General features: G+C 38.0%; 1 protein-coding gene across 1 annotated transcript in view; it reads left to right on the top strand.

The window, feature by feature from the left end:
• LOC143021544 (cyclic nucleotide-gated channel alpha-3-like) overlaps positions 1–22,500 on the top strand; it is a 451,572-nt gene that overhangs the window by 230,974 nt on the left and 198,098 nt on the right. The window contains exon 2 of the mRNA XM_076179145.1: positions 15,100–15,240. Within this exon, the coding sequence (XP_076035260.1) occupies positions 15,100–15,240 (141 nt within the window). The remainder of the gene's footprint in view (positions 1–15,099; positions 15,241–22,500) is intronic.

The following is a 22,500-nucleotide window of genomic DNA, read 5'->3' as shown; positions in this document are numbered from 1 at the left end:
TTATGTTATGTTACATTTCCTCACATTAACTTACGTTAGGTTAGTTTACATTGGTCTAGGTTACGGTAGTTTAAGTTACATTAAATTTGGTTACGTTAGATTAGATTACGTTACGTTAAGTTAGATTACGCTACGTTACACTACCTTATCTATTTATTTATTTATTTATTTATTTCATTTTTTTTTTTTTTTTAAATAAGAAAAGCACTGCCAATTAATGGCTAAGTTTTTCAAAACATCTTTACATTGACCACAGTACTAACAAAACATAGCGTATTGGTTTTGTATCGACAACAATATAATTGGACCATTTTACCTTCCTCGGTCACTCATCGGACTGACCAATCAGCGACGAGATACTGCAGGGAGCCTAATAGACCTCATTAACCTGTTTACCAAGTGGCAGTGTTGACTGTCTCGCCTTGAGTGAAAAAGAAGGATTGTAATTAGTCTGGTGTAAAGTTAGGTTATACAGATTCTTACGATTTTTTATTTATTCGTGTATTTGTTTATCTATTTTTATGTCGATTTTTCTTTTATAAGTTCTATTAGCTTTTAGTTTTCGGTTTAGTTTTCTGAGTTGTTTTGTTTTGCTGCTTGCTCCCACTCTACCTGCAGTACTTTGAATTCACTTTTATTTTCCAATTTCTGTTCTCCTCCTTTTTTTTCCTAGTATCTTATGGCATTATTGTGTTTCCTTTTTAATTTCCCTTTTACTTATCTTTATCATCATCCTATTTTTCAACCAATCTCTCCATTCTCTCTCTCTCTCTCTCTCTCTCTCTCTCTCTCTCTATATATATATATATATATATATATATATATATATATATGTATATATATACATATATGTATATACATTATATGTGTGTATATGTATATATATACATATATATGTATATATATATTTTATATATATATGTATATATATATATATATATATATATATACATATATATATATATTGTGTGTGTGTGTGTGTGCGTGTGTGTGTGTGTGTGTGTGTGTGTGTGTGTGTGTGTGTGTGTGTGTGTGTGTGTGTGTGTGTGTGTGTGTGTGTGTGTCCTCACTTTCTCCCCGTTTCATTTTCCCTCCTATTCACTTTCTTTCCCCATACTCACTTTCACATAATTCTCTCCTTAATAATTTTCTCTTTTTTCCATAAATAATATTTTCTCTTTCTGTCACTCATTTTCACTCACTTTCTCCTACCATCTCTTGCGTACTCTCTTATACATAACCTAAAACCAGCTAAGACCGACATAATTATGTTCTCTTACCCTCTGCTTTCCAATGACCTTGAAGTTTGCATTCTCCCCTAAGACACTTCTCTACCTGCATTTCCCCTCCTCTCTCCTGTGTTCCCCTTTTCTGCCCTACCCTCCACTCTCCTCCAATTTCCTCTCCCCTCTCTCTCCTACTATCACCTCCTCTCCCCTCCACTCTCATCCCATCTGATCCCATCTCGTCCTTGTTCTCTCCCTTCCTCTTCTCTCCTCTCCTCTCCCTTCCCCTTCTCTTTCTCCTCCCCTCTCTCTCATCCTCCTTTCTCCTTCTCCTTCCCATTTTCCACCTCCCTCACCGCCTCCTCCGTTTTCTTCCCTCCCCTCTCCTTCCTTTCCTCCCTCTTCCCCTTTTTCTCCCTCCCTTTCCCTCCCTCCCTCGCCTCCCATTTTCTCCCCTACCTTACCCTCCCTTCTCTCCCTCTTTCCCTCTCTCGTCTCCTCCTTTCCTCTCTCCTTTCTTCCCATCTCCCTCTCCTCCCTTCCAACCCCCTTCTCCTCACTATCTTTTCCCTCTCTCTCTCTCCTTCCCCTTATATTCACGTCACTCGAATCTTCCCTTCTCCTCCTCTTCACCTTCCCCTCTTATACCTCTCTCTTCTTCCACACCTCACCTTCACTCCCCCCTCTCCCTCCCATCTCCCCTTTCTTCTTGTTTTTCTTCATTCTAAAATTTATGTGGCGGAGTCTTTCATTTTTCTTAACTCTGCCTTACATATGAATTTCGTTACAAAACCGACGATGCTGAAAGGTTTAGTGAGCGTTCGGTGACTATGTTTTCTCCTTTTACAGAGCTCACCAGACTGTTATTCTTCTATTCTATTTATCAGTTTATATAAATAAATATATATATATATATATATATATATATATATATATATATATATATATATATATATATATATATTTCCTATTTGTTATTTATTATCTATCATTTATTATTACTTATTAATTATTACTCATTATAAAATATGTATTATTACTTATTATTTGTTATTTATTATCGATTATTTATTTATTATTTTACATATCATTTATTACTTAATATTTATTATTATTCATTATTTATTAAAAATTATTTGTAGTTTATGATTTATTTTTCTTTATTGTTATTATTTATTATCTATTATATCATTTATTGTATGTTACTCATTACTTATTATTTATTATTATTTATTATTCATTATTTATTATGTATTATTTATAATTTATCATTTATCGTGTATTTATTATTTATTGTTATTTATTATTCATTGTTTTTTATTCATTGTTTATTATTTATAATTTCTTATTCATTCATTACTTATGTATTAGTCATTAGTTGTTACCTATTATTTGTTACTAATCATTTATTGTTTTTACTATTTATTATTTATTTATTATTGTTCATTATTTGTTATCTACTATATATTACTTATTTTTATTTGTTGTTTGTTAATTATTATTTATAATTTATTATCTATTACTTATCATTTTATCATATATTATTTATTATTCATTCTCCGTTGTAATAACTCTGTACTTTTCTTCTTGTCTCGGCTGCTGATAGTGGTTCTATTTTGCTGCGCGAGATTATTTTGGTATCGAAGAGGTTAGACAACTTTCGATTAACCAGTAATATTTTTTTTTAGTTTGATTTAATTTTCATTTCTATTTTCCTATTTTCTGTACCATATGAAGAAACGAAGGTGTGTTAGTAGGAGTTGGTCAAATGATATTTTGGTAATAAAATAGACTTGATTCCGGACGGATACTTTAACTTTGTTTACTTCAGAGGTTTTTCTTTTTTTTTATCTATTTATTTATTTATCATTATTATTTTTTTTATTCATTTATTTTTATTATTATTATTATTATTATTATTATTATTATTATTATTATTATTATTATTATTATTATTATTATTATTATTATTATTATTATTATTATTATCATTATTATTATTATTATATTTTTTCTTCTTCTTTCAGTATCCAGTGGAAAAATGACGATCACTTTACGAAGTAGAAAACTTTGAAAGGGCCTGGTGTGTCCAAAGGCGTCAATATTATCTTTTAATTTAAGGAATGTCTTTTCTAGCGCCATTTTAAAAAGTCATACATTGAGTATCACTGGAACGAATCAAGGTCTCAATCAGAAACGGGTCAGTCTCGTCTTCTCTCATGTTTTCGTTATTCCCAAAAGTATTAAATTGCATCTCTTGCTGAGGCACAACAAAATTCGAACATTTTAGACAAGAAGTGGGTCGTGTTTTCTTTTCCTCTTTTTTTCTGTGGGTCACATTGGACCTCTAGGTCCTCGCCACAAGACCCTTTGGTTGAGAAACAAGAAAGGAGTTTCCGGTTCTTCGGCCGAAGAAATGAGTCTCAAGTTCTTCAGTTAAAACCGCGTTGTTGTTGTTTTTTCTTTACCCTATGTGTACTCGTTGTTTTTCTTTTTTAAGATGGATGAGTGAAAGAGTTATGGGGAAGTAAATTAAGTGGAAAAGAGGGAATAAAAAAGAGGAAAATGGGTAGAGAAGAATGCTGGGGAGAGGTGAGGAACGAAGTGGTGGCCATGGAAGTGGTGGACGTGGTAGTGGTGTTGGTGGTGAAGGCAGTGGTGGTGGTGGTTTTCTTACAGTGTTGATTATAATGATTGTCATCATAATGATGGTGTTGAATACAAAATCCTAGTAGGAACGACGGTGATAATAAAAACCGTAATCAAGGATATAAGATAACGCTCTCGCTTTAGCAAAAAAAAAAAACTTTCTATAGGATTCAACCCTCTCCCCTTTTGACTCAAAGAACCTTTTAGTATTACCTTTTAGTAACAATCTTTCTCAAGTTCCTCATCTACTTAAAGCATGGAATATTAAATTAACTTTTAATAAACAATGTACATTTAAGAAATTATTTATTAAGAATTCACCAGCTTATTCAGATGGATGTATATATAAAATCCCTTGGAGAGATTGTGAAAAGTATTATATTAGACAAACAGGCAAAAAACTATCAACCAGAATTAAACAACAAATAGTGTTAAAACAGCACAAGAATCTAATCCTTTGTTTACATGAAAGATTTCAATCATTGTATCATTTGGACTAATGTATCATCAGTATTTTCATATAATTCATTTGGTAATAGAAAGAGTATAGAAAGTAGTATTATAAAACATTCTGAAGGTTCTAATCTTAACATCAGAAGTGGCATTTATAGATTGGATAAATTCATCATCAACAAAATTTGTAATCAGGTTGTAAGTGACCAAAAGTAATTTAGTGATTTGTGTTGTTTTTATTTGTGACTCTTTGTGCATTCACAGTTCCTTTCCTAGTGTTTAGTCTCTTGTCTTTTAAACCCTACTATATTACAATTTTCATCTATATTCCCCCTGAAGATGTGAATAACACGAAAGCGCTTTGGAATTCTGTTTCTTTCCGATTTCCTTTGTGGTTACCAGTAAAAAAATTAATCATGTGTTTACTTTAGTGATTATTCTGCATATACATATATATATATATATATATATATATATATATATATATATATGCAGACAAACCACTGGGAAAATGAAAGAGATGAGACCGAGCGCTTTCGTCTATTCAGACATTTTCAAGGTGATACATAAAAGAGACAAGTGTATATATTCAGAAGGTTAAGGTGGATCTCTCCCAGTGCCATATTGGCTCAAGTGTCCGGACATTTGGTTTACAATTTTTGTTATGATAAATTCATCCAATTTGTATAATCCTTGACTTAAATTTAAATTATTAACAAATGTATTCTTGATCAGACTGGATTCTATGATGTTTCTATTCAAATAAGAATTACTTTTGACAATTACTTTAGCTTCATTCCAATTGATACAATGGTTGAAATCCCTAAGATGGACAAATAACGCGTTGGACGTTTGACCACTTCTAACGCTATATTTGTGTTGCTTTATTCTAACATTCTAACAATCTTCTCGTTCTTCCGTATCATGACAACTTCATTAAATTGCCGCATATTCTTAAGAATTTCAACATCCAAACCATTTTTAGGAACTCCAACACAGTCAAAAGTCTTTTGATTAAAAATTCCCCTGAAAATAAGGAAGGCTGTGTATATAAAATTCCATGTAAAGATTGCAACAAATGCTATATTGGTCAGACTGGAAAGGAATTAAATGTTAGAATAAAGCAACACAAATATAGCGTTAGAAGTGGTCAAACGTCCAACGCGTTATTTGTCCATCTTAGGGATTTCAACCATTGTATCAATTGGAATGAAGCTAAAGTAATTGTCAAAAGTAATTCTTATTTGAATAGAAACATCATAGAATCCAGTCTGATCAAGAATACATTTGTTAATCATTTAAATTTAAGTCAAGGATTATACAAATTGGATGAATTTATCATAACAAAAATTGTAAACCAAATGTCCGGACACTTGAGCCAATATGGCACTGGGAGAGATCCACCTTAACCTTCTGAGTATATACACTTGTCTCTTTTATGTATCTATACCTTGAAAATGTCTGAATAGACGAAAGCGCTCGGTCTCATCTCTTTCATTTTCCCAGTGGTTTGTCTGCATACTAGTATCACGCGTTCAAGTGATTTCTTCTGCATATATATATATATATATATATATATATATATATATATGTGTGTGTGTGTGTGTGTGTGTGTGTGTATGTGTGTGTGTGTGACAGAAAAATTTGAAAGTAATAAACAGATGTTTTGGAAAGAAATTGGAAGAGGAAGAGGAGGCGAATCAAGTAGAGAAGAAAAGGTAAAAGGTGCAGATGGAGAGATGATAATGGAAGAGAAGGCAGTGAGAGGAGGGTGGGCAGAGTGTTTTGGGGAGTTGCTAAATGTGAAGGAGGATAGGGAGGGAAAGGTAGTTGCAGTGGGAAGCGCTAAGAAAATGAGAATGATGAGTGAAGAAAATGGAGGAGAAATAGGGAAAGATGAAGTGAAAGCAGCTGTTAAGATGAGAGCAGGTAAGGCACCTGGGTTGGATGGATGCCATGCAGAATGTCTGAAGAAAGGAGGTACAGTTATGGTGGACTGGCTGGTGAGGTTATTTAATGTTTGTTTAAGAGAGGGTAGAGTGCCGGAGGACTGGAGAAGTGCCTGTATAGTTCCGCTTTACAAGGGAAAAGGGGACAGGTGTGAGTGTAGTAGTTTCAGGGGGATCAGCTTGTTGAGTGTTGTTGGGAAGGCTTATGGGAAGGTCTTGATTGAGAGGATTAGGAGAGGAACAGAGGGAGTAATTGGTGAGGAACAGTGTGGTTTTAGGACAGGTAGGAGTTGTGTAGATCAGATCTTTGTGGTAAGACAGATATGTGAGAAAGCTATAGCGAAAGGAAAGGATGTTTTTGGGTCTTTTATGGATCTGGAAAAGGCTTACGGCAGGGTAGACAGGAAGGCACTGTGGGAGGTACTGTAGATATATGGGATGGGAGGAAAGCTGTTAAGAGCAGTCAAGAGTTTTTACGAGAGTAGTAGAGCTTGTGTTAGGATTAGAAATGGAGAGAGTGAATGGTTTGAGGTAAGGGTGGGACTTCGTCAGGGATGTGTTATGTCGCCCTGGCTGTTCAATCTTTACATGGATGGGGTGGTGCGAGAAGTGAATACAAGGGTAGTGTGTCAGGGTTTAAAGATGGTTAAAGAAAATGGAGAAAAGTGGGAAATAAGCCAGTTGTTGTTTGCTGACGACACTGCGCTTGTAGCAGGATCAGAGGAGGGATTGAGGAAGTTAGTAACAGTTTGAGAAGGTGTGTGAAAGCTGAAGATAAATGTGGGCAAAAGTAAGGTGATGAAATGTACAAGGGGATAGAGTGACAGCAGGCTGGAAGTGAGCATTAAGGGTGAGAGACTGGAGAAAGTGGATAGTTTTAGATACTTGGGTGCGAAAGTGGCAGGAAAGGGAGGAGTGGGGGTGGAGGTAGAATGTGGATTGAGAGAAGCGAGTGGATGCCTTGGTGGATTGAAGAGTGTGATAAGAGGTAGACATCTGAGAATGGATGCTGATAGGAGGTTATATGAAGGAGTGATTGTGCCAACAGCACCGTACGGGGCAGAAACATCGAACATAAGAGAGGAAGAGAGAAGGAGTTTGAATGTGTTTGAGATGAAATGTTTAAGAAGTATGATAGGGGTTACTAGGTTAGATAAAGTGAGAAATGAGGAGGTGAGGAGGAGAATAGGGGTGGAAAGGGAGTTGGGAGATAGGGTTGATGAAAGAGTATTAAGATGGTTTGGACACATGGAAAGAATGAGTGAAGAAAGATTAGTAAAAGAGATGTGGAAGGCAGAGGGGGAAGGAGGTAATATGAGGGGGCGTCCTAGGATGAGATGGATGGATGGGGTGAAAGGGGCTTTACAAAAGAGAGGAATGTCTGTTGAGGAAGGATGGGAGAGGACAGAAAATAGGGGTGAATGGAGAAGGGTTGTGTATGGATGATGCTGTGATGTATGAGGGCGAGTGGGTGGGGGATGGGGGGTGAGGAAGTATGGATGAGAAAAAAATTGACGCAGGCCGAAGGGATTTCTCCCCGTCTTCTCCTTTTCTGCGTGAGGGGACGGAGAGGTGGGGTCGCTGAATTTATGAAGCGGCCTTGCTGTGGATGTGCTGTGCCTTGCGACACCGGGGCGGTGGACAGGATGCAGGGGTGGCCCGTCATACAGGAGGTGCCAAAATAAGAAGGAAGAAGGAGGGTGGAGGGGAGTGGAATATGTAGGGAATGGAATGGGTGGGAGTGGTTTCTATGCCTTTTTTTTGGCTACCCCCGTGTAAGGGGGAAAAAGCCTTTGGTATATGTATGTGTGTGTGTGTATGTATATATATATATATATATATATATATGTGTGTGTGTGTGTGTGTGTGTGTGTGTGTGTGTGTGTGTGTCTATATATATATATATATATATATATATATGTGTGTGTGTGTGTATATGTATACATACATGTATATATATATATATATACTCATATATATATATATATATATATATATATATATATATGTATGAATCACAATGGCAAACGCCGACAAGACTGTGAGAATAAACACCTTGTGAGATCGAAACCTTTATTGGTACTACGTTTCGCTTGTTACAGCTTTTTCAAGTACAGACATGACAGACACTCTGAGCACATGTAAGCCAACAGGGAAGGAACTGGGAGAGGTTATCGGGGAGGGGTGGGTGGTAGGGGAGGGGGAGGGGGGGACGGGTGGGACTTGGTGGAGACAAAGGAGGACATTTCGGACAGTTTGTTGAAGTGGACTAAGGGGGACATTTCATACATTTATTTAATGCGGGTAACAGATGGATGATAGGAGGGGCGATGTTAAACATGCCTCTGTTCTGCTCAATGGTTTTGAAGCTTTGAATGGCGGCCGCTTCGAGGCATTTTCTCCTCACCCTGTCTGGTTCACTAAACAGAAGTTCTGCGTTATCCCAATCCATCAGGTAGTCGTTGGTGTTCCGGTGGATAACACAGGCGTTGGTGATGTTGTTCAGGGAATCGTAGCGATGCTCCCGAATCCGGGTCTTCAGGTCACGGGAGGTCTCGCCGATGTATACTTTATCACATCCAGCACAGGGTATGCGGTAGACACCAGCGTTTTTTCCCCACATCTCGTCCTGGCTGTCACTCCTTCTTGAGAGCTCTTTGATAGTTCTGTTGGACTGGCCCACTACCTGAATGTTGCAACGCCCAAGTGTCCGGGTGAGGGTGGCGGTGACGCTGCTGGCTGGAAGGATAAGCCTCTTAGCTGGATCTTTTGTTGGTTCCCGCCCTTCCATTATTTGAGTGCCTTTTTCTTACACTGGTGGATGATGCACTCTGGATATTTTAATTTCTGAAAAACCTCCTTTATGTGCCTAAACTCGTCCTCTAAGAATTCAGGGCTACATATTCTGAGAGCTCTGAGGTAGAAACCTATGACTACACCTTTTTTAATACTGAGGTCATGGTGGGATAGGAAGTGAGTCAAATCGTCCTTATTGGTTGGTTTCCTGTAGACTGTAAATTTGAATTTTTTTTTATCATGTTTGATGATAAGGGTATCCAAAAATGGAAGGGAATCGTTGATTTCTTCCTCCAAGGTGAACTGGATGGATGGCTCAACCTCGTTCAGAGCCGCTTGGAGTTTGGGGATGTTAAACCGTCTGGGGGAAATTAGTAGTATGTCATCCACATAGCGAAGCCATACTACGTTGCCAGGAACGATATCTGAGAAAGGCCCTGCTTCTAAAAATTCCATGAACAGGTTGGCAAGGACAGCGCTCAAAGGAGAGCCCATGGCCATGCCAAACCTTTGGTGAAAGTACTGGTCCTGGAATTTGAAATAATTAAATTGGACACAAAGCTGTATTAAATTCACAAAGTCATTAGGGGGAATAGGGAGGTCAGTGTGGGAACTAGTGATTTTAGCCCTAAGGAGGTCAATCGCTTTAAGGGTCGGGACACGTGTGAATAACGAAGTCACATCCAGGCTGGCCAGCTTTTTGTTGCGAGCAGGAACGTCCTTAATTCTATTCAATAGGTCCCCTGAGTGTTTCAAATGAGCACCGCTGATGGTACCCAAAAGGCGAGACAAATGTTTGGCCAGCGCACCTGCCAGTTTGTGTGGCGCACTCCCGATCCCTGATGAAATTGGTCTCATGGGTATATTGGGCTTGTGTTTTTTTTGGGAGCCCATACAGGGTGGCTGGACGTGGGAGGTTTGGCAGGAGGTGAAGTAAACACTTACCAGTTTCTGATTTCCTAAGAATCCTCCTGGCTGCCTTAAGGAAGTTATTTGTCTCGACGTCCACTTTCGCCTGGGTGACTTTGGTGTAAGTATTTTAATCGCTGAGGAGGTCAGTCATCTTATGTAGGTAGGACAATGCGTCCATCACCACCACTCCTCCACCTTTGTCCGCGGTGGTGATCCTGACGGCGGGGTCCTTGGCAAGTGCCTCCAACGCTCGAAAGTATCTCTTGGGTAAAGTAGGAATGGGAGGGTCGCAAAGTGCCGAGGTTAGTAGTCCTTGTATGTAGCCCTGCTGGAATTCGCTGTCTTTGTACCTGTAGTTCTTCGTGACGAGGTCGATGTTCTGGTTGGGTTTCCTTAAGGCAGCCAGGAGGATTCTTAGGAAATCAGAAACTGGTAAGTATTTACTTCACCTCCTGCCAAACCTCCCACGTCCAGCCACCCTGTATGGGCTCCCAAAAACCCACAAGCCCAATATACCCATGAGACCAATTACATCAGGGATCGGGAGTGCGCCACACAAACTGGCAGGTGCGCTGGCCAAACATTTGTCTCGCCTTTTGGGTACCATCAGCGGTGCTCATTTGAAACACTCAGGGGACCTATTGAATAGAATTAAGGACGTTCCTGCTCGCAACAAAAAGCTGGCCAGCCTGGATGTGACTTCGTTATTCACACGTGTCCCGACCCTTAAAGCGATTGACCTCCTTAGGGCTAAAATCACTAGTTCCCACACTGACCTCCCTATTCCCCCTAATGACTTTGTGAATTTAATACAGCTTTGTGTCCAATTTAATTATTTCAAATTCCAGGACCAGTACTTTCACCAAAGGTTTGGCATGGCCATGGGCTCTCCTTTGAGCGCTGTCCTTGCCAACCTGTTCATGGAATTTTTAGAAGCAGGACCTTTCTCAGATATCGTTCCTGGCAACGTAGTATGGCTTCGCTATGTGGATGACATACTACTAATTTCCCCCAGACGGTTTAACATCCCCAAACTCCAAGCGGCTCTGAACGAGGTTGAGCCATCCATCCAGTTCACCTTGGAGGAAGAAATCAACGATTCCCTTCCATTTTTGGATACCCTTATCATCAAACATGATAAAAAAAAATTCAAATTTACAGTCTACAGGAAACCAACCAATAAGGACGATTTGACTCACTTCCTATCCCACCATGACCTCAGTATTAAAAAAGGTGTAGTCATAGGTTTCTACCTCAGAGCTCTCAGAATATGTAGCCCTGAATTCTTAGAGGACGAGTTTAGGCACATAAAGGAGGTTTTTCAGAAATTAAAATATCCAGAGTGCATCATCCACCAGTGTAAGAAAAAGGCACTCAAATAATGGAAGGGCGGGAACCAACAAAAGATCCAGCTAAGAGGCTTATCCTTCCAGCCAGCAGCGTCACCGCCACCCTCACCCGGACACTTGGGCGTTGCAACATTCAGGTAGTGGGCCAGTCCAACAGAACTATCAAAGAGCTCTCAAGAAGGAGTGACAGCCAGGACGAGATGTGGGGAAAAAACGCTGGTGTCTACCGCATACCCTGTGCTGGATGTGATAAAGTATACATCGGCGAGACCTCCCGTGACCTGAAGACCCGGATCTGGGAGCATCGCTACGATTCCCGGAACAACATCACCACCAACGCCTGTGTTATCCACCGGAACACCAACGACCACCTGATGGATTGGGATAACGCAGAACTTCTGTTTAGTGAACCAGACAGGGTGAGGAGAAAATGCCTCGAAGCGGCCGCCATTCAAAGCTTCAAAACCATTGAGCAGAACAGAGGCATGTTTAACATCGCCCCTCCTATCATCCATCTGTTACCCGCATTAAATAAATGTATGAAATGTCCCCCTTAGTCCACTTCAACAAACTGTCCGAAATGTCCTCCTTTGTCTCCACCAAGTCCCACCCGTCCCCCTCCTCCCCCCTCCCCCTCCACCTACCACCCACCCCTTCCCGATAACCTCTCCCAGTTCCTTCCCTGTTGGCTTATACGAGTATGTGCTCAGAGTGTGTGTCATGTCTGTACATGAAAAAGCTGTAACAAGCGAAACGTAGTACCAATAAAGGTTTCGATCTCACAAGGTGTTTATTCTCACAATATATATATATGTATATATATATATATATATATATATATATATATATATATATATATATATAGAGAGAGAGAGAGAGAGAAAACCTACATGCAGAAGAAAAATCTTCTCACAGGTTGATGGCGCCTTCGCAGTGAAAGCGGACACCAAGCGAGGCGCAATGAAAGAAAGATATGGAGAAAAAGAAGTCTGGTAAGAGATCGGGTGAAGTAGGAGTCGAACTAATTGGAGGACGACAAAGGAAAAGTGGGGGAGAAAGGAGGAAAAGGACATAAGAAAGATGAGTAAGCAGATTTCAGTCTGAAGTGTTTTCGATGTAAATTAGGACGTGAATTATAATGACATAATTATTCGTGTGTGTTTATATATATATATATATGTGTGTGTGTGTGTGTGTGTGTGTGTGTGTGTGTGTGTGTGTGCGTGAAATGTGTGTATGGGTGCGTGCGTGCGTGCATGTATGTGTATACGTGTGTGTGTGTGTGTATTCTCAAAACATGTTTATTCAAACACCAAGAATACAAATTAGATTTGAACGACCGTAGGCTGAATCACTGAATATGTAAATGAAAGTCACCTACATTTTTCTTAGCCTTGAAAGGCTATGTACCCTGTACAGGCATGATATGAACAGTCTGACCTTGTCGAAGTGTTCACAATGGGAAAGATGCACACGTACAGCTGGGAAAACAAGTTCTGTGACATTTCCGTCATACCTCGGTATCAGGTGGTATAAGTCTCGTTCATCAGTGAATGTGCACGATCCATTGATAATCTGGGTTATGCTTTTAAACAAAGGACTGTATTCAGTAGTCTGTGACGTAATGCTACAGTATTGACAACATCCGAGTTGCCAACTGTCGCCGTCGTACAGTTTTTTTTTTTTTTAAGGCAACTTTATCAAGTATATGAATTTGGGTGGATTGGGTATCAGGCGACATTGATGCTCAGAGTTTAGTTTTTTTTTTCTTTTCTTTTTTTTGAGAATTATAAAAAATTATCATCACTGGCTTGTTCTGTGATAATACGTCAAAGAGGAAGAAGATAGGTCAGTCCAGGATGAAGAGTGTGGAGATAAAAGAAAAAAAGAAGAGAATGAATAAGATGAAGACAAAGGGAAAGAAATGGATGATGTGGAAAGGGATGAGTAGGAGGAAGAGAGGAAAAAGGAGGAGGAGGAGGAGTAGAAGTAGAAAGGAGGAAGAGGAGGAGGAGGAGTAGAAGGAGGAGAAAATTAAGGGAATAAAGAAGAGGAGAGAGAGAAAGAAAAGAAACTGGGTGATGGCAATAGAGATAGGAGGAATGAGAATAAGAAGAGAAGGACATTTACGCGATGTAGAGACCACCGTATTTCGCTTTACTACAATTTCTTAGTGTACGACACGTACCTCTCCCCTCCTTCCTTCTTTCCTTCCTTCCTTCCTTCCTTCCTTCCTTCCTTCCTTTTATTTTTCCTTCCTTCCTTCCATCTTTCCTTCCTTCCTTTCTTCCTTCCTTCCTTTCTTCCTTTCGTCTTTCCTTCCTTCATTCCTTCCTTCATTCATTCATTCATTCATTCATTTTTCCCTCTCTCTCTTTAGTCCTTCCTTTCTTATTCCCTCATTTTTTCCTTCCTTTCATATTTCCTTCCTTTCCTTCCGTCCTTCCTTCCTTCCTTCCTTCCTTCCTTCCTTCTTTCCTACCTTTCATCCTTCATTCATTTATTCATTACTTTCCTTACCTCCTTCCTTCCTTTCTTCCTTCCTCCCTTTCTTACACCTTTTTCCTTCCTTCCTTTCTTCCTTCTTTTCTCCCTTCCTACGTTCCTTCCTTTCCTTCTTTCTTCTTTTTTACGCTTTCCTTCCCTCTCTCCTTTCCTTCCTTCACTCGCTCCCTTCTTTTCCCTCTTCCTGCCTCCCTCATTGATGACGCACTTTATATATTCAGTTATGGCTGAGATTAAGTGGTTACATGTGGCGTTTAGAAACAGAAGGGCATCCCAGCCACTTTTACTGGTTTCGAGTTTAGCATGTATATAGATGTAGGTATATATATATATATATATATATATATATTTATATATATAGTTAGAGAGAGAGAGAGAGAGAGAGAGAGAGAGAGAGAGAGAGAAGGCTTACGTCTTTCACGATCAGTGCTTTGCCCAAAACTAGTAAAAGTGGGCGGGATGCCCCTCTGTTTCTGGACGTCTCATATTCAAATGAGCTCAGTAGCCTATACTGAAAGTGTTAGAGTCTTACCTTCTTGAAAATCTCAAGATTGTTTGATTATGAATTAATTTCTTCTGATGACCTTGTCCACTTGGTTGTTGGAATGGAAGCTTTTGATTTTATAAAGGAAATGGGTGGTTCAAAGTATACACCCACACGCGCGCACACACACACACACACACACACACACACACACACACACACACACACACACACACACACACACACACACACACACACACACACACACATACACATACACACACCAAAAGACTTCCTCACCCACCCACTCCCACCTCAGCACCTCAGAGAAGAGAGATCCCTCTATCCTCGCCATACTGCTTGGATCGAACGCAGTGTAGGTAGGCACAGCACCTCCGCAGCACAGGAACCAAACCTTGTTAAATAAATTTCATTACCGAGTGTTTGGTAGAAGCAGGTTTACTAAACTTTATTACCGAATGTTTGGCAGAATGTTCGGTAATATTTTATGTAACAAATACAATGTCTGAGATTTTCTTTTTCTTTCTCTCCACAGCCAAGCTTGTTTGGCAGAAGCTGAATTATTAAATTTTCTTGCAGAATGTTTGGTAATATTCCATGTAGCGAAGGCGGTGTCTGAGATTTTCTTTTTCTTTCTCTCCACAGCCAAGCTTGTTTGGCAGAAGCTGAGTTACTAAATTTTCTTGCAGAATGTTTGGTAATATTTCATGTAGCGAAGACAGTGTCTGAGATTTTCTTTTTCTTTCTCTCCACAGCCAAGCTTGACGGCGTGAAAACGTACATGCGAATACGACGTGTGCCTAAGCGACTTCAAGCCAAAGTTATCAAATGGTTCGACTACCTCTGGCTGACGCAGAAGAGCTCGGACGAAGAGAAGTCTGTGAGCTGCTTACCTGGTAAGTACCGCCCCTCTGAAGACCAATGGGTCTCCGGGTAATCACTCCCTTACAAAACCTGTGAACGGTTTGGAGTTTGTGTCCGTTGGGTTTCCGGGGATTTTAGATGCTGAAGGAGGACCGGGCCTAGGTTCTGAAAGAGATTTCGTGGGGCCGAGGATGACATGGTGTCCCGGGAGATGAGTGTGAGGTTAAATCAAGTTAGTTCGTATGTAAAATCTTATGATTTACTCACAGCTGATACAAACGCGCACACACGTATGCATGTGTGTTAGTTGTGTTTACTTAATTAGATTTACTTAATTGTAGTATACAGTAAAGGAGCAACACTCGTGGGACCCTGTTTCACACCCTCAAGTTATAATACTTAGTTTCAAATTCATGTATAATATGATACGTGCGTATATGTGCGTGCGTGCGCACGTCTGTGTCCCGCGTGTTTCTTAATCTGTATACAGTTATGTGAATGCGTCTACCCCTGGTCATATTTGTATTATAGTAAGCTTGTTAACATAGTAATACGCTTGTATTTAGAAAGTCAGTTTTGCACTGCTTCATCAAAAATCTGTGATTCTCCTTAGGGAACAGTAAATCGCCAAAGAGTCGAGTGGAATCATTAAAGTGATAAGAGAACAGATTTAGGGGGCGCAGTGGAAAATAGGGATGATAGAAATAGAATTATCAACTTTTTTTCTTAAGACGAGATCAGTCTTCATTTATAGATATATATATATATATATATATATATATATAGATATATGTATGTATATAGATATTTATACGCGCACACACACACACACACACACACACACATATATATATATATATATATATATATATATACATATATATACACATATACATATACGTATACATAGACACCGGTAGATACACGTGATAAATGGGAAGAGCTGGGAATAGGTTTCGCTTGAATTTGAAGGAAATTGTTTTAAACGAGATTTATAGGCTTAGAGCTTAGTTCCGATGCAGGAAAGAGGGCGGGGAGGGATTTTGTAAATGTAGCTTCTGTTCATTAAGATAGGGGAAGTACGTGCGAGTGTAATCGTCTGTGAAGAATTAGTTCATTTTATCCAGAAGAAGAAAGTGAAGGAGGAGATGTTATTTGGGAAATGTCAGACAGAAGAGTTTGTTAAAAAAAAAGAGAGGGAGAGAAATAGATTGGTTGTGTTAAAGCATATGATATACGGACAACAAAGTTTATGTTTTTTATGTCGGAAATTGATCTGAATGTAGTGTGAGTATATGGGAAGTCAAAGCTATCATATTCAACGAGATATTACTTTAAGAATGATAACACTTATTTAGAATTCAAGAATTGCTTTTTTTCTCGATTACGGTCAGTTTGAAGGATGTAACAAGTACAAGTTATTTAAGGTCAAGTATTATCTTTGCATTAAGTTAAGATTGCTTCAGAATACAGTATGAAACGGTAAGGGTGGTATGCACTGGGAGACTTTTAAGATGATGGAAATTTACCGCAGAATAAGGTGGTGACATTTGTTGCTTAAAGCAGGAACCAGTGTTAAGGATACTCTCATAGCCTGAACGCTAATTGAGACGCAGGCGACACAGGCCACGCAGCACAGAGCAAAGGGAGATTTCTTGTTGCTGAACTGAAGTACTGATCGAACTTCTCTCTCACTTGAAATGTGAGAGTCGTTCAAAAAGTACTTCAGTTCAGCAACAGGATGTCTGCCTTTGCTCTTTGCTCCTTTGGCTGTGTCGCCTGTGTTTCAGCTTCCGCTTAGACTTACAAGAAAAACCGAGATTTCTCTGAATGTAATTTGATGCGAGAGTATAGTAAGATGTGAGTAATAGTTCATGAGTGACTTAGGAAGAAAGTTGAGGAAGTTGTAACGAGAATGACAATTAGGATGAAAAAATATGTCGATGATTTTCATAGAAAGTAAACTGAGTGAGTCATGATTACGAGACAAATTCTTGAAGCACTTTTGATAACGAATAACAAATCTTATTTAATAATTTACTATTTTGTATCCATTTACCCATTATTTTTATTCACATATTCCTTTACTATTTATCTATTTATTTATTAATATATTTGTCTATTTATCTATTTATTTATCTATCCATTTATTCAGTTATTTATTTGTTTACTTAATCTATTTATTTAGAGATAAATCGGCTGAGTAATGCATGAAGGATAAAATGTGCTATCAGACAAATTCTGATAAGTCGAGATAACTACAGGCGTCAAACAAAACAAAAAACAGAAGAACGCGTAATATAAGAATTTAATTACAGTCACACAATAAATGACAAACTGAGAATCGAACCCAATAGTATACAGTATAAGATATCGTAGCAATACGATCCAATCCTTTTTTAGTTCATTTCAAATGTGCATCAGTGAATCAGTGTTTCAGTATCAAATGAAGTTAAAATGTATAACTTCATTAGTTGTGCGGAAAGAGGAATTAAAGTTGTTTTTGCTGTAGGGAGAAGGATTAAATTAGAAACATCTTATATGTCGAAGTGCAATCAGCGATTACAAAAATGTGAGCGGGCAAATCACGGAAAATGTTTTTATGTTCATTTTCCTCCTAAAGGTTAATGAAATTATGAAGATGGGGTTCTTCTTTTCAGATTGTTTTTCTTAATCCTACCATGTATCATCATCATCTTTTCAAGATTAGTAAGGAAATGTTAATGTAATTATGAAACAGGGTTTCTTTTTTTAAGATTTATTATTATTATTATTATTATTATTATTATTATTATTATTATTATTATTATTATTATTATTATTATTATTATTATTATTATTATTATTATTATTATTATTATTATTATTATTATTATTATTATTATTATTATTATTATTATTATTATCATTATTATTATTATTATTATTATTATTATTATTATTATTATTGTTTTATCATTTTATCATTCTATTATCATTGTTATTATTATTGTTGTTGTTATCGTTATCGTTGTTGTTGTTGTTATTATTATTATTATTATTATTATTATTATTATTATTATTATTATTATTATTATTATTATTATTATTATTATTATTATTATTATTATTATTATTATTATTATTATTATCATTATCATCATTATCATCATTATCATCATTATCATCATTATCATCATCATCATCATTCTACCAGATACCATCTACTTTTAAAATAATTTTTCTTTTTTCGAAAGAGATTTATACCAAATATCATAGTTTCTTTCATACATACATTCCCCGTATAGCATATAGAATGTATTAATTCTGTACAGCTTATATTCTAGAAAATTTAGAAACACTATGCACCAGACTCCCACAATACCATCTCATAGAGACCCGTCACTATTTCAAGAAGACTACTTGCTAGTTTTATCTTCTACTCCCTCCTTTCTTGTATAATTCTATATAAATCCGGTATAAATATCTCTTTTACCATTTCCTCGGCGCAATATTATTAAGACTGAAAATCTAGTTATTGGCAACGAATTACAAATACACGTAGAACTTGTTTTGAAAATTCACTGATTTTTTTGCACGGCCAACCACGGCATTAACTTATCATTATTCTTGTTTTATTTCGTTATTTTTTATTTTATATCATTTTTAATGGAAGGATCTCTCTTCCATCCATTTTTTTTTTCATTCTTGAATTTTTTTTTATATTTTAGTCAATCTATTCTATTCTTCTTATTTAGTTTTGTGGGGTAGGCTCTCTCTATCTATCTCTCTATCTATCTGTCTATCTATCTTTCTCTTTCTCTTTAAATTTGTTGAAAAGTATTTGAATTGAACCGATACTTGGGGTTGAATTAGCATATATGATTACTAAGCTCTTTGGAGCAGCAGTGTTGGATGAACCTTTTGTTTTATTCTATTTGTGTACTGTCTTTCTCTAATTTGCTGTATCTTTGTCCATATATTTTCCTAGAATTCCTTCCCCTTGATCAGTTGGCTGTTTAGGTTTCATTGATGTAATTTAAAGAAAGAAAAAAAAAAAACGGATTTCCGTCATATAATTGCATTCAGATATTTTTACTCGAATGATCGACAGATATTATCTTCCAGTTTGATAGCTCCGTCTTTCATATGGTTCGATTTATGGGTAATGTTGAGAACTTCGCACACATACATACAGCCTTAGGCGGGGACCGATCTTTTGGCCACTGAGTTAGCATTCCAAGAAGTTACCACGACATCAGCATGCCGTGTATATATGTGCTTGTATGTGTGTGTGTGTGTGTGTGTGTGTGTGTGTGTGTGTGTGTGTGTGTGTGTGTGTGTGTGTGTGTGTGTGTGTGTGTGTGTGTGTGTGTGTGTGTGTTTGTGTGTGTGATTACCTAATTCTAGTGTACAGAAATGGATTACCTCTCCTGAGAGCCTGTCGCTTACTTTCCAATTATTCTGTGTGTGTGTGTGTGTGTGTGTGTGTGTGTGTGTGTGTGTGTGTGTGTGTGTGTGTGTGTGTGTGTGTGTACGTGTGTCTGCGTGCATACATGCGCACGTGTATGTGTTTATGCTTATATTCCTTTTTTACTATTGTTGAATTGTGTAGAAAAAATTAATCTTGATCATTTTTTTCGGTTTGGGAAGCCAAACGTATCAGTATTCTGGGCAGTCAGGATTTGTAACGTCGGCATCGCTATTTCAACTCGAACTTTAAGTAAAATCCAATCGTTACAGCTGAGCCACCAATCCATGAGTCTCCACCTGTTACACACGGAAATAAAAATAAAATGAAAACAAAATTCAGACCCATCGCCATCAATTTTTGCCAGTTCACCAACGCTACTACTACCACCATATCTACCAACATCCTCAACACACTTTACATCACCATCAACCTCTTACCTTCCACCATCACCATCACCATGCCTTCCACCACCACTATCACCATCACCATCACAGCCATCACCACTCCACTCCACCACCGCCACCTACCTCCAACCTCCGACCTCCAACTTGTGACCTCCAACCTCCAACCTCCGACCTCCGACCTCGAGCATCCATAAGGAACCTTCCTCTAAGCAATCTCGCCTTAAAATAGATAAATAGATAAATGAATAAATAAATAAATAAATAAGACTACGGTGATAATCCAGTTTTTCATTCCATTTATATCTGAACTCAGAACTCTAAGTCTTTCCGGTTTACACTTTTGTCCCTGAAGGTAATAGAATTTCCTTAATCTCTGTGGTACAGTGGTATACTTCACATTTTCCGTTTCGGTTGACGCAAAAAGATATTGGTCAGCTTACGGGACATTGTAGTATCGAAGGAAATTAAAATATCCTCAGCTGATCTCTTGTTTTTGTTGTCAGACTATATATTTAATTCTGAACTGTACTAGATGATTTAGTCAGCTCTAGATCGTCAAAATCTTGAAAGAATCCGCTAGAATTAATCTAGATAGATTTTTTTTCTAACGTAGAATTCTCGTAACATCCCCATTACAATTATCTTTTTTATATTAAGTCGTTCTGAAGAAACCAAAGTAAAGCATGTAGGATTTATATAACGGATGAGGAATTGAATAAAGTAATCTAGGTGAGTAATAAGATTGTTTACCGACAGTTAAAATGGATCAAATGAAATACCAGAAAGAGTTTGAAGATGATTCTGTAGTCATGACCGTTAGTTATGACCGTTGAGACGATATGACGTCATGACGTTTCAGATGGTTAACTACAAGTGGACAGTTGGTACATAACCATGTGTGCTTATGCTCTTGTTTCTAGTCTTTTGTGGTTTCAAATTCTACATTCATGGAATTGAATCCTTCATTTGCTCGTCTGAATACTTCATTTTCTAATTTACTGGTCCTTATGTATGCATTGTTCTTTGTCTTATGTAGAACCCAGGTAAGCGTATTTGATAAGTTAATGTACACGAATTTTATACATTGAACTTCAGTGTTGTTTTGTCCTTTCTCGTCTGGAGACCCGGATGGCTTGGTGGTAATGTTCTCCACTCACGCATAGGTGACCTAAGTTCAAATTCAGTAAAGGGGAGAGCTGGTAGTAAGAATGTTTGCATCCTATTGGGCTCATGTGATGTCTTCTTTAGATTACTTGCACACACACACACACACACACACACACACACACACACACACACACACACACACACACACACACACACACACACACAGTAGTTAGAGTTCCCGGCCGCCAATATGGCGGTCCGGGTTCAAATCCCGCCCAGGGCTGAAATAATTTCAGTATCGCTGCGCTGCGAGTCGTTACTCCAGCTCTCATTATCGGGGAGATAGGTGTGTGTGTGCGTGTAAGGTCACAGCATTACCCATAGATTGGTCATATATGAGCTTTGAGCTCTCTTCCGGAAGGGAAATAGCTGTCGATCACGAGTCCAACACGTGATCCAAGACCATGGTGAATCACACACACACACACACACACACACACACACACACACACACACACACACACACACACACACACACACACACACACACACGAATCCAACACGTGATCCAAGACCATGGTGAATCACACACACACACACACACACACACACACACACACACACACACACACACACACACACACACACAAGCCCAGTATCCTCTTGTTACATGCACATACTACACTTACACTAGAGATTTTTTATGTATCCATTCAGTGACGCCTGTGGGATAAAAGATAACTCGGGACAGTAACGTCTGCCTTAAGGATCTCCGCCACAGTTTACAATAACACAATTCCTCTACGAGTATACATAACACAGAATCCTCATCTTTAGTCGGAGTGCATTCAGGAAAAAGAAAAACACGAGTATTGAATTAATGAGAGCTTTGTAGTTTTTAACATCTAGCCTTTGAATTTAGGCTCCAATCCAAGAATGAATTAAAAAAACTCTCGAGGTTTCGCCAAGTCTTTGACAACTATGATGTCCCTTTTAGATTTTATTCTGGCTAAGCTTAAATTGTTTTATTTGATATTAGTAGAGTTAATGAAATAAGAAACGTTTTAAGTTAAGGCTCATTTCTTGACAATAGAATAGTTTGGGAATTAATTTTGCGACGCAGAGATGGAGATGAAGATGGTAATGAAACGATCCGAACCAGGCAATTCGTTCTAAGTAATTAAGGAAATTAATTAATTCGAGACTGAAAAATCGTAACATTATTTTCTTTCGCACACCTGTCGAAACACTAGAAATATTCACCTAAATTAATATCAGGTGGAATATACCTGTATAGAGTGTAGTGGCAGGTAGGCTTTCATGAAATA

The sequence above is a fragment of the Oratosquilla oratoria genome, chromosome 42, assembly GCF_046742065.1.
Source record: "Oratosquilla oratoria isolate Oo_2021 chromosome 42, ASM4674206v1, whole genome shotgun sequence".
Classification (NCBI taxonomy): domain Eukaryota; kingdom Metazoa; phylum Arthropoda; class Malacostraca; order Stomatopoda; family Squillidae; genus Oratosquilla; species Oratosquilla oratoria.
Note: the sequence above shows the minus strand (reverse complement) of the source record. Positions and strands in the feature narration are given on the sequence as shown.